This window comes from Haliotis cracherodii, unplaced genomic scaffold (genome assembly GCF_022045235.1).
Source record: "Haliotis cracherodii isolate W230 unplaced genomic scaffold, xgHalCrac1.p SCAF_10, whole genome shotgun sequence".
Classification (NCBI taxonomy): Eukaryota; Metazoa; Mollusca; class Gastropoda; order Lepetellida; family Haliotidae; genus Haliotis; species Haliotis cracherodii.
In genome coordinates this window covers 43,463,863-43,474,962 of record NW_027266265.1, presented here as the reverse complement: position 1 = coordinate 43,474,962, position 11,100 = coordinate 43,463,863, and the positions used below count along the sequence as shown (strand labels likewise).

General features: G+C 44.5%; 1 protein-coding gene across 1 annotated transcript; it reads right to left on the bottom strand.

The window, feature by feature from the left end:
• Nucleotides 1-3,176: 3,176 nt before the first annotated feature.
• Nucleotides 3,177-10,991, bottom strand: LOC139451029 (speriolin-like). Its single transcript, XM_071232845.1, has 4 exons — nucleotides 10,751-10,991; nucleotides 5,857-7,074; nucleotides 5,223-5,291; nucleotides 3,177-3,736 (listed from the first exon to the last, which is right to left on the bottom strand). Exons 1-4 carry the CDS (start codon nucleotides 10,989-10,991, stop codon nucleotides 3,177-3,179), a joined length of 2,088 nt encoding a protein of 695 aa, XP_071088946.1.
• Nucleotides 10,992-11,100: the final 109 nt, after the last annotated feature.

The following is an 11,100-nucleotide window of genomic DNA, read 5'->3' as shown; positions in this document are numbered from 1 at the left end:
GGGATTCGTGAGCACATCCTCGTGATACCGGAATCGCACAATCGACTCTGATTTTGGCAGAGATTTCATATGAATATGGAAAGAGTTTTGTCACTATTAATCATTATTGTGTGATCACGACACCATTTAAAGCTGTGACATTGAAAATCAGCAGTCATTATGCAATTTCGGAAACATGTACATTATTAAACTGCGATGGCAGATGTAACACCGATCATATAACAGGCATTTGGTCGGCGAAGTTGATAATGCAATATATTAACATGAGTTAGTGAGTTAATGAATATTGCTTAACGCCGTATCAGCAATCTTGCAGCGAGCAACATAAAAATATAATGTCCCCATACATAGTTATGAATAATACAGCTCATGGGCCGTATAGGGACACCAGGTTGGAACAACTCCCCAGCAACCTGTGCGTGTTGTATGAGGCAACTGACTGGATCGGGTGGTCAGGCTCACTGACTTGGTGTCATCGCATCTCGACCGCGTGGTATCCATCGCTGGTTAATCTGGTTCAGACTGAGTATCTTCAGACGCTGCTTAGCAGGAATATTGCAATCAAGAAATATTTTTTATAGAACGTATAAAACTGTTTAACTTGTGGAGAAAGAGGCGTTTATACGAGCAAAGTATGGATGGTGTTTTTTGTGCCTCTCATCTATTTGGTTGGTGATTTTTTTCTTGACAGAAATGCTCTTTATGGAACATTCAAATCAAATGAGATAATATAATCTACCTGAAAGATGTACCGGCTCAGTGTGTACGCAAATAGAGAAATCATAACTTGAGCCATCTTCCCAAGGCCAGTTTTCACCCTTGACAAACAAAGCTGGATTTCTGGACTACTTCGAAGAGCCACCAGTGGCTATTACGAGTTATTTCCCTTCTATGTCCTGCCTATTGACCAATCAGTTGCCACCTCTCATATCCCTTGCATTTGCTTCAAACAAAATGGCGAGACGATCTGGTCAATAATCAAAATCGTTTTTGAAATAGAACTGGTCTTCAGCAAACCATTCTTGCCATAAAAGGCGACTATGCTTGACGTAAAAGGCGACTAACGGGATCGGGTGGTCAGGCTCGCTGACTTGGTTGATGCATGCCATCAATCCCAATTGCGTGGATCGATGAGCATAATATCAATCACTGGATTGTCTGGTCCAGACTCGATTATTTACAGACCACCGTCATATAGCTGGAATATTGCTGAGTGCGGCGTAAAACAACAACACCAACCAACCAGTGGACCGCTAGTTACCGTTACTCGACTACCGAGCTAGGGCTTCTCAGCTGGGAGGATCCGCTAGTCCCATTCTCCATTAAGCAATGTGGATTCTTAAACAAATAGTGTGTGAGTACCATGGGATTGGGTCATTCTTTAGATGACACCCTTGCTGTGTCTGTTACCCTCATAGGCAATGAGGACAAGGCGTCCCACCTCGGGTTTAAAAGATCCGGTGGTACAAATACAGAGTGTATGGTCACCATATTGACAACATTCAGTCTCAGTACCATTGCATGCTGTCCGGACAGTGTCTTCTGTTGAGTGAGTGAGTGAGTTGGGTTTAACGCTGATTTTAACATTATTCCAGTCACATCACGGCGTGTCAGCTTAATGTGGGAGGAAAGCCCGAAGTGATGCATGTCTCAGACGTTTACCACTTCGGTGCACTATGGTGCTGACAAACCTAGAAACATAATCGGGGTGAACTTTACAACACAACCGCCATACGATTGGTAGTTTTATGTCACTCAGCAGATCGTTTGTCCCGATCCCACAAAGGTTATGGACATGGTTTTATCACTTCCATTGTCATGGCAATTGGTTTTATCAAAGTGTATACCACCTAGGCCGGTTTTCGAACATTGGAATACTGTCCTATACAGTAAACTACGTTTATAACGAACACGCTTATAACAAACTGACCGATATAACGAACTTATTTTAAGTCCCGGCTATTTGTTGTATAACGAACTACGGTTATTGCGAGCTAAAATCAGTTCGTTATAACCGTAGTTTAACGTACATTCTTACGCGCGGACTCACTCACCCGTTTCGCTGACGCGTGATGTTAACGCGTGTTACCTCTCAGCCTTGATTTACTGCTCAGGGGTATTTAACTCCAAAGAAGTGAAGGAACACCCGATTCTGTAATTCTGTACTATTGTGACAGACCATCGTAGTGGTATGAGGGGGCACGGGTGGCCCAGTCGTCTAAGGCGCCGCGATTCGCTGTGCAGAAGTGCGTCCCTTAGGCACGCCAGAAACCTATGATTATGGGTTCGAATCTCGGTTCGACCCGATTATGTTTCTAGATTTGTCAGCACCATACCCTTGCCTGTGGGTTTCATCGAAGTGGTAAACGTATGAGACCTACATCACTTCGGGCTTTCCTCCCACACTAAGCTGACACGCCGTGATATGACTGGAATACTGTTAAAATCGGCGTTAAACCCAACTCACTCACTCACGTTAGTGAAATGGAAGAATGAATGGAGTGTTCTTTAATTTCGCTTGAATACTTGTGTATTATTCTAGTGCATCAAATTGATTAAGAGGAACTTGTATCTGTAACAACAGAATAATGTTCAATTGAAGGTACTTCGTCACTCTTTGCAACTGATGATTTATCCAAACGGTATCCAATTTAATTTGGACAGACTTCCACAACTGACCTTTCTTGTAAATGTGTGTGTGTGTCTGTGTGTGCGTGTGTGTGTGCGTGTGCGTGTGTGTGTGCGTGTGTGTGTGTGTGTGTGTGTGTGTGTGTGTGTGTGTGTGTGTGTGTGTGTGTGTGTGTGTGTGTGTGAGACACATGTGCATGTGTGTATGTGTCCTCGTGTGTGCCTAGTGTATCCATTATCAAATGTTTAAGCTTCACACTAAAGGTAATATGTCAAAAACACAAATATAGTACATCACATATTTATGCATATGAAAAACAAAGAATATTGAGGTACAAGGAGGGTTGAGGAATATTCAAAATTTCATTTAGGATTATCTTTGACCTTTATAGGTCACTTTGGATTTAAAATAATCGGTGGAAAAGCAATTACCATTTGAAATCAGATGAGGAAGAAAGTTAACCATAAACCTAAAGTTGAGTGCCGACATCATAAGATTTTGAAATAAGATTTGTACATGAAAAATCATTATGTTAATAAGCAAGGCTTCACCACAGGAATATGGGACGGCCATCATCATGAGCCATCAACATGAGACATTCCAAAAGGATGAGGTTGTCCCTCTTCTCTGTTTCCGTTTGAGAAAGAAGTGACACAAAACCTCGCAAAGTCTCGGCGTCCACGAGACCAAAGGCGTCCAGTGTTCTGCGATCTGGAGCATTACTGAGCAGTCCATACTTGTTGATCATCTCCTGTGCGAAGTTGCCATGCCTCTCAAGTTTATAGCCATAGGGTCCCAGGGTTGCCACAGTGTACCTGAGTCTGTAGTTGAGCTTGAACTGTAATTGGTCATCAGTTGTTCCATCATATCTTTGGACCTCCTTGGCAATCATGAATGGGATGTTGCTAACGGTGTAGCCATAGAAACGTCGCTTGGCTCGATCTCCGCCATGAATTTTATTCCTAGAGAAGACATAGTCGAGGATTCGACGTTCTAGTTGAAATGCAATCTCTCCCAAAATCCTGTAGGACGGTTTAACGAATGTGGTTTTTCGCCTTACTGGAACCGTGGACGAGTCATCAGAAACGGGACTTGGGGTTCTGCTTCCTGGAAAAAGTTATTTGGCTTCTTTAATTACTCGACATGAAGCATGTTACATTGTTAATACCAAGAGTAAGTAAGTGAGTGAGTGCGTATCGTTTTACGCCGCTTTTAGCAATATTTGAGCAACATCACGGCAAGGGCCAGAAATTGGCTTCACACATTGTACCCATGTAAAAAATCGAACTCGGGTTAAACTCGTCCACTAGGCTACCCCACCACCCAACCAAGAGATTATATAACACATCACATCATAATTCTGACGCCCCTGATCGCGTGATCACGCAACAAGGTAAACTGCCATGTTTGATGGTAGGTAACACAATGACAAACAATAAATGGTTATGGAAATGTTTCGTCGCCTGTTTTCAGCCTAGTTTTGAAAACGTTTGTACCGTTTTGGTAAAATCCAATTTTCAAATGTATGTTTTCTTTTGCCAGGCAATTTAGTCAAAGTGTATGCACGCTGAAGACAGGGGTCGGAATCCCATTCTTGTGTCACGTTCTTATAATGAGGGAATAATGCTGTGTCCCGTTCTAATAATGAGGGAATAATGCTGAAAATTGCCAACGACCAAACTCGCTCACTCTGATGTTTGTGAGTAAGGTTTCAGCAATATTAGGAGTGTGTGTGTGTGTGTGTGTGTGTGTGTGTGTGTGTGTGTGTGTGTGTGTGTGTGTGTGTGTGTGTGTGTGTGTGTGTCGTAAGAGGCGACTATGCTGGTCGTAAGAGGCGACTAACGGGATCGGGTGGTCAGGCTCGCTGACTAAGTTGATGCATGTCATCGATCCTAATTGCGTGGATCGATGACTCCATCGACTGGTCCAGACTCGATTATTTACAGACAGCCTTCATATAGCTGGAATATTGCTGAGTGCGGCGTTAAACATCAAACAAACAAACACATTAACAAACAAAAAACATGTAAATAATCGAGTCGTTCATATTATGAGAATGATGGCCAACAATCAACCAAGCCACTGAGCCCGACCACGCGATTCCTCTGAATCGCCTTTTATGATAAGCGTATTGGTCCTCAGGGTAGTCTCACTGGATTGTGAAAACGAATTCGCAGATCATTCGCAAATAAGGTACCAAAGAATAGGGTATGTATTCGGTTCAGTCGCAACTGGCACCGTAATACAAGCTGTGCACCATGAACGGGTTTGTCAGAGTCACACGTTATTATTAGTGTCCAAAACATTTCAGTTACATTACATTGGCATGTCAATAAATCGGGTCCAGGGAAACGATCCATGCCATAAGATGACACAGCAGGGCCCCGTTCCTCAAAGTAATCTTAGCGCTGAGATGAGCGAAACTCCTCCGATTCTTTAACATAGACGTACGACAATAGTAGCGCTGAGATCTCTCTGTGGAACGGGTTCTGGCCATATATTGCCTGTGAAACAAGCATGGGGAACTTCTGACCTACTTTGTTGCGAATCATGACAATGGCATTACCAACACAATATGAGTGAAGACATTTACCTCTGGGGGAACGTTGCCTGCTATTGTAGCGCTTCGACACGCTGTGGGCTGTCGGAGATGAGGTTCTTCCTGTGGAGGGAAGATGGCGTTATGAGATAAGTCTACACCTGCACATCATATAATTATTTTTTTTCAAAGGGGCAAAAAAAGAATATACACCTATTGGACGGTGGTTAAAATTAAAACAAAAAGGAAATGGTTATTCGATTGTGATGTATTTGACACTGGTATCGTAGTTGTGTTTTGGAGATTCAGTTTGCAGTGTTCAGGCAACTGTTATCTATTTGGGTCAAACCCAATTTCCAAGTGTACGCGTTCTAATGGGTAGTATCAATACAACCAATGCAGTAAGCCGACAAACACATCAGTCAGTAACTTCAAGGCAAATGAAGGCTGTAAATATACGTTTATCCAAACCTGTATTTGGCAAGGTATTCATTACATATTTAAGGAATTGCAAACAATTTATATCAATGATGAATAATTACGAACAAATAATGTTAACATAAAAAAACTTATATTCCCTACTATATACTATTAATATTGCCTGTGAGGGGTAGGTTCTTTCTCTTGTGATACGCTTGCAATTTTAGAAAAGTTTTTATTTGAATCGTTCTACCAAATCTGACTTTACCTTTCTTTGGTGTTGACTCTGCTTTTGGTAGGCCATACTTCTGAGAGTTGGAGATCATTTCTGCCGGACTCATTGAGCGGGAGCTCAGTCCTTTGAGCTCCTCCTCCATTTCCTCAACTATGTTTGACATGTATCCTGGAGGTGTCTTCTTCATTTCAGGAATTGGAGTAAGCGTTCTCTCCCTTCCAACGTCCTCATGCAAGACAACGCTATTGGCTGGCAGCGTGGGATGTGCGCTGTATGATAATCCAGGAGAAGGAGGTTTCATTGCCGTACTCTGGCCTTGTGGAATAGCTGCTGTGTTTTGGACGGTTTCTCCTCTGGGGGAATAGCGACCCTGTGTTGGAGACGGTGACCTTGGACTATGGTTCTGAACCAAATGATGCTGGGGAGAATCTGGTGGTCTCACTCCACGAGGTGACTGGCCTCGTTGTGGTGCTGACTGAATCAGGGAGTGGTTGGGGGAGGTGTATGATTGCTGACCCGGGTAACCACTCTCGTGTACATATGGAACAAACGGGGCGCTGTCTGGGCGCTTGAGACTTGCTTTGGTTGAACTGAGATCATGCGTTTCAAGCGTGCCTGAAAAATCACTTCTGCCAGAGAATTGGCTCATATAAGCTGCAGCCACGTCAGACTCTGCGGGCAGTTTGGCGGAGAACTGTCTGAGGGCAGGATTAAACTGATACGGAGGAGGCTGTTCTGGGACTTCCACATCAGTTTGGATGTCTGATCCTCTAGCTGGTGTTTCCTGTAGTGTTGATGAAATGATACTGTTTGGAGATGAAACACGCGAAGAGGCTCTTGATGGTTGCTGACTGGTTGCATTGCCTACTGGTGAACTCCGACCTCTGGTACTGGCAAGACCGGGAGTGGCATCTGCGAAAAGTTTTACTGCAGGTGAGTTCTGGCGTTGTCGACTGGAAGACAACGTGGGTGAGTAGCTCCGTTCATTCGAGAGGGAAGGCTGTGGGGGTTGCACCTCCTGTAAAAGAGTATTGGCTGTTGGGTACGATCGATCAATCTCCTCAGTCCTTTTGTTGAAACTTCTGACAGGACTGGAGGGTGGAGTGAGGTTGGAGAAGGTCGAACCGGTGCTCACATAGTCCGATGACGAGATTTTACTATCTGCGCCTGGCGCTTTGATTGGTCCTGGGGGTGTGATGGGACGAAAAGGACTGGCACTCTTTCGTCCCGTAGATGTTGCAAGGGACATGTCTGAAATAAAGAAACAACTTTGTAACTTTATGTACGCTGCATTTTGCTATAATGTAAAAATGCATCCCCCAAACCAAAGAAAATGAATACAAATTCAACATTCAAAATGGCCTCTTCTGCCTGTGGTTGTCAGTCATGACAGAATACATAGATCAGGAATGGAATCAATAGGGGGAGGGGGACAGCCAGGGAAGTTGTTCTTGGTAATTTTCCGATCACGACACAAACAAAAATTCATAGTCTGATATGTTTGTTTACGTATCAAAAGGACATGTGACAAAGGCGAGTCGGGCTCGAGCACTTTTTATAAACCTATTCATTGGGATCGCTATTAAGTAAGAGACTTCTTTCTATAGGCATTAAAGCCTATTGTGAGGTTTTACTTTCTAGCCGGGTTAAGACTCATAAACAAGGACGTTTTAATGTCCCTGGGATTTTATAGGATATTCAAGTCATATTTGCTATAATATCCCGGGGATTTTATTAATGTAACTTCCGTTCAGATTGTAACATGTAATGAAATGTAAAATCAAATGTCAAATGTTTTCATTATATTCCCGAGGATGGTACTCGCAACCTTCATATTTGTAGCCCGGTGAGTGTACCATGAGGCTACAGAGTTGTCGATAAGCTATAATGGTTTTTAAAATGTCCTTTTCAAGATCCGTACGCCAGCAACAGATATTTTACGCGCGTTTCCTAAGGTTCATGGAAAGTATGTTCGAAACATAAAAATTTTGATAAATGTTGTTTAAAGTTTCTTTTTTCGCCCCCTTGGTTTTCCCCCTCCCCATGGCATGCTCTATCTACCAAAACCTCGTGAGCGTGTTTTCTCCAATACGTAAAGATGGTGGTGCGAGTTTTACAGTCAGTTGATCGAGCCGAATCTCGGTCGTTTCAGTTACCCACTCTGTGACGAGCCTGTCCTGTCCAAGTAGTTGTGTATTCAGAGGTGGACTGAAGTTTAGTAAAGGTTATGTGAGTATCAAACGTTGTCTTATGGTAATGCTTGGTAAAGCGGGGGTACGTGAATGCTGGAACCATCACTCCAAGACTTCGCGGAACCCTCACGATTAAGCGAGTTGCAGTGTCATGTCTTAAACAGACCCGTGGCGACAAGGAACAGCGATAATGGGGCCTTTACACAGGATGGCGACCTTTGTGCCTCCCGTGTGCGACCTTAGAATTTGCCAGGTTGTCGTTGGAAGCTCAAAGGAGGCAGAATGGTTGCCTCGGTCGTTCCAAGGTGGTACACAGGAGGTTCAGACATCGCCATGGACGCCATGGTCGCCTTGAATTTTTGAACATGTTCAAAACAGTCGCACAAAGGTCGCCGAGGAGGTTGGTTGCTCAAAGGTGACTCAAAGGAGGCAGAAGGGAGGTACAAGCATTGCCGTTGTTGCAGAATGAAGGCACAGTGGTCGCCCAATGGTCGCCAGGTAATAGATGCGTTCTGCTGAAATACTGTCCCGTAAATCTGGGCGATGCTTCTGCCTCCCTTGTGCCTCCTTTGGGCGACCAACAGCGTGCATTGAACGATGACTGTGGCGACCGCTGTGCCTCCAGTCGGCGACAACGGCAACACTTGAGACACCATGGCAATGCTTCTGCCTCTTTTCTGCCTCCTTTGAGTTACCTGTAGTGCCTCCTCAGCCTGCCTATAAATATAGGACTTGTACCTGCAGTATTTCATTGTGATTGCAGACGCTCAACAACTCGAGCAGTTACTGCTGAACAACTGCTGGAGCAGTTACATAGAAACATGGTTTTCTGGGTTTAGGCGACCATTGAGCGTCCTGGCCGGTTTTTGATCGCTCGAAGGTGGTACAAAGGTCTCAGCCCTGTGTAATGGGGGCTTAACCGTGGGTAACTGATGTTGCACCCCAGAACAAACAGACAATATCCGTCGAGATAGTTATTGCAACCTGAGCTTTTTATTGGGACGTCAGGGATTTTCTTGTCACAGATAAAGACCAATGTCACCAATACCGTCTGGCACAACTTAATAGTGCCATTAGTGAGTGAGTTTGTGCTTCCCGACGCTTTTAGCATATTTCAGCTTATCAAGGCAGAAAACAAAAACAAATGGGCTTCAAACAATATCCATGTGGGGAATCGAACCCGGCTGGCCGATGTGACGAGTGACGAACTACTGATTTACCCCACCTCCCCTTACGCAGTCCGACCGCCTCCGTGGTCTTATGTAGAACGTCTGCCCGGAGAGCGGAAGTTCCGGGGTTCGATCCCCAGCCGCATCATGCCAAAAGACGTTAAAAGATGGTACTTGTTGTTACCCTGTCTGGCGCTCGGCATTAAGGGGCTAAAACAAGGACTGGTCAGTATACTGTGTCTGAGTGGGGTATTCATGTTAAACTGCGGCATGGTATCTCAGTGTGCTAGCACTATAAATCGGCATCAGTCCGGACTAGTACAAGCAGCCACACACACACACATTCACATACAAGTGCATGCACGTCGCTACATAAGTGCAATAATCTTGGACGCGACGTTAAACCCCACCTCACCTCACCTCACCTTACGCAGTCATGGACAGTGTATGTGATGCTGAGCACTGATGCGAACATACTGTTAATTTAATATTGTGAGTGAATATGGTTTTACGCCGCTTTTAGCAATGTTCCAGCAATATCATGGCGGGCGACACCAAAAATGAGCTTCACATATTGTACCCATGTCGGCGTGACGAAATCACTAGGCTACCTATCCGCCCATGATTTAAAATAATAATATAATAAAAATATACCGTTGTGTTGATTTAATATACTATACTGTAGTATCGATTTGATACACTATACTGTAGTATCGATTTGATATAAGAAACTGAAGTGTTGATTTCATAGGTACTGACGGCGAAAAGAAACTTTACCCCTTTAAAAATGAACTTGTTCAAACTATATTTGTGCATGCAAAACACTTCAAACACAACAAAGGTCAATGCAGAAAGATGCACACGTTTGGTAGAAAATGCGAAAACGTGAAAAACACGTGCCACGACTGACACCCGAACAACGCGAGCGGGTCCAGGGTTGGATACAGATGTGAGTTAGTGAGTGAGCGGCGAAACACCATACTCACTCACTATCTCAGCGCTACGAGACCGCCTCCGTGGTCTTGTGGTAGAGCGTCCGCCCGTAGAGCGGAAATTCCGGGGTTCGATCCCCGACCGCGTCATACCAAAAGACGTTAAAAGATGGTACTTGTTGTTACCCTGTCTCGCGCTCGGCATTAAGTGGCTAAAACAAGGACTGGTCGGCTCGGAGTCAGTATACTATGTCTGAGTGGGGTATTCATGTTAAACTGCTGCATGGTATCTCAGTGAGCTAGCACTATAAATCGGCATCAGTCCGGACTAGTACAAGCAGCCACACAAACACACACACACGTACATGCACGTCGCTATATAAGTGCAATAACTTGGACGCGACGTTGAACCCCATTTCACCTCACCTCTCAGCGCTACGACTGTCTTAAGTCCACCTTAAAGCATGGGAGTTACGATCGACTTAGCGCTAAAATCACTGAACCCTGCATCATTTCGGGATTTTCCCCCAACATCAAGCTGACATACCGTAAAATTCAAGGTTGAGTTAAACCCATCTCACTCACTCACCCATCCACCTTCTCGTGGTTTGTTGCCAGAAATAATTCTACTTACCAGCAAATTTCTTCCTAAACCTATCATCACACCATGCTATCACGGAAGAGATGAGGTTAGCGCTCTCCAGCTCGGCCTGTTCCTGCATAAGCTTCAGGCATTGCCGTAACTGTACATTCTCTAGTCTCAGGTATTGAGATTCCCGGCTCTCTTCGTCAGCCCCACCTCCACGGGGCGAGGTCCGACCCGTCGGGACTAGATCCGACGCGTGGAGGGAGGAGTTATGCTCCCCAAACGACATTTGTGCAGAGGATATCAACCCAACTGCATACCGCGACAATTTCTGGATAGACTGATTGTTGTGACGTCATCAATGGGTTGACGTCATAAATGGCCTGACGTCACAATGA

Bases quoted from the DNA above. Each gene is read 5' to 3' on its own strand.
- LOC139451029 (XM_071232845.1), bottom strand. From the start codon at position 10,991: ATGTCGTTTGGGGAGCATAACTCCTCCCTCCACGCGTCGGATCTAGTC. The intron at 5,292-5,856 runs GTAAAGTCAGAT...TTCCCTCCACAG, and splicing joins AGAGTCAACACCAAAGAAAG to GAAGAACCTCATCTCCGACA. The intron at 3,737-5,222 runs GTAAATGTCTTC...AACTTTTTCCAG, and splicing joins CAGGCAACGTTCCCCCAGAG to GAAGCAGAACCCCAAGTCCC.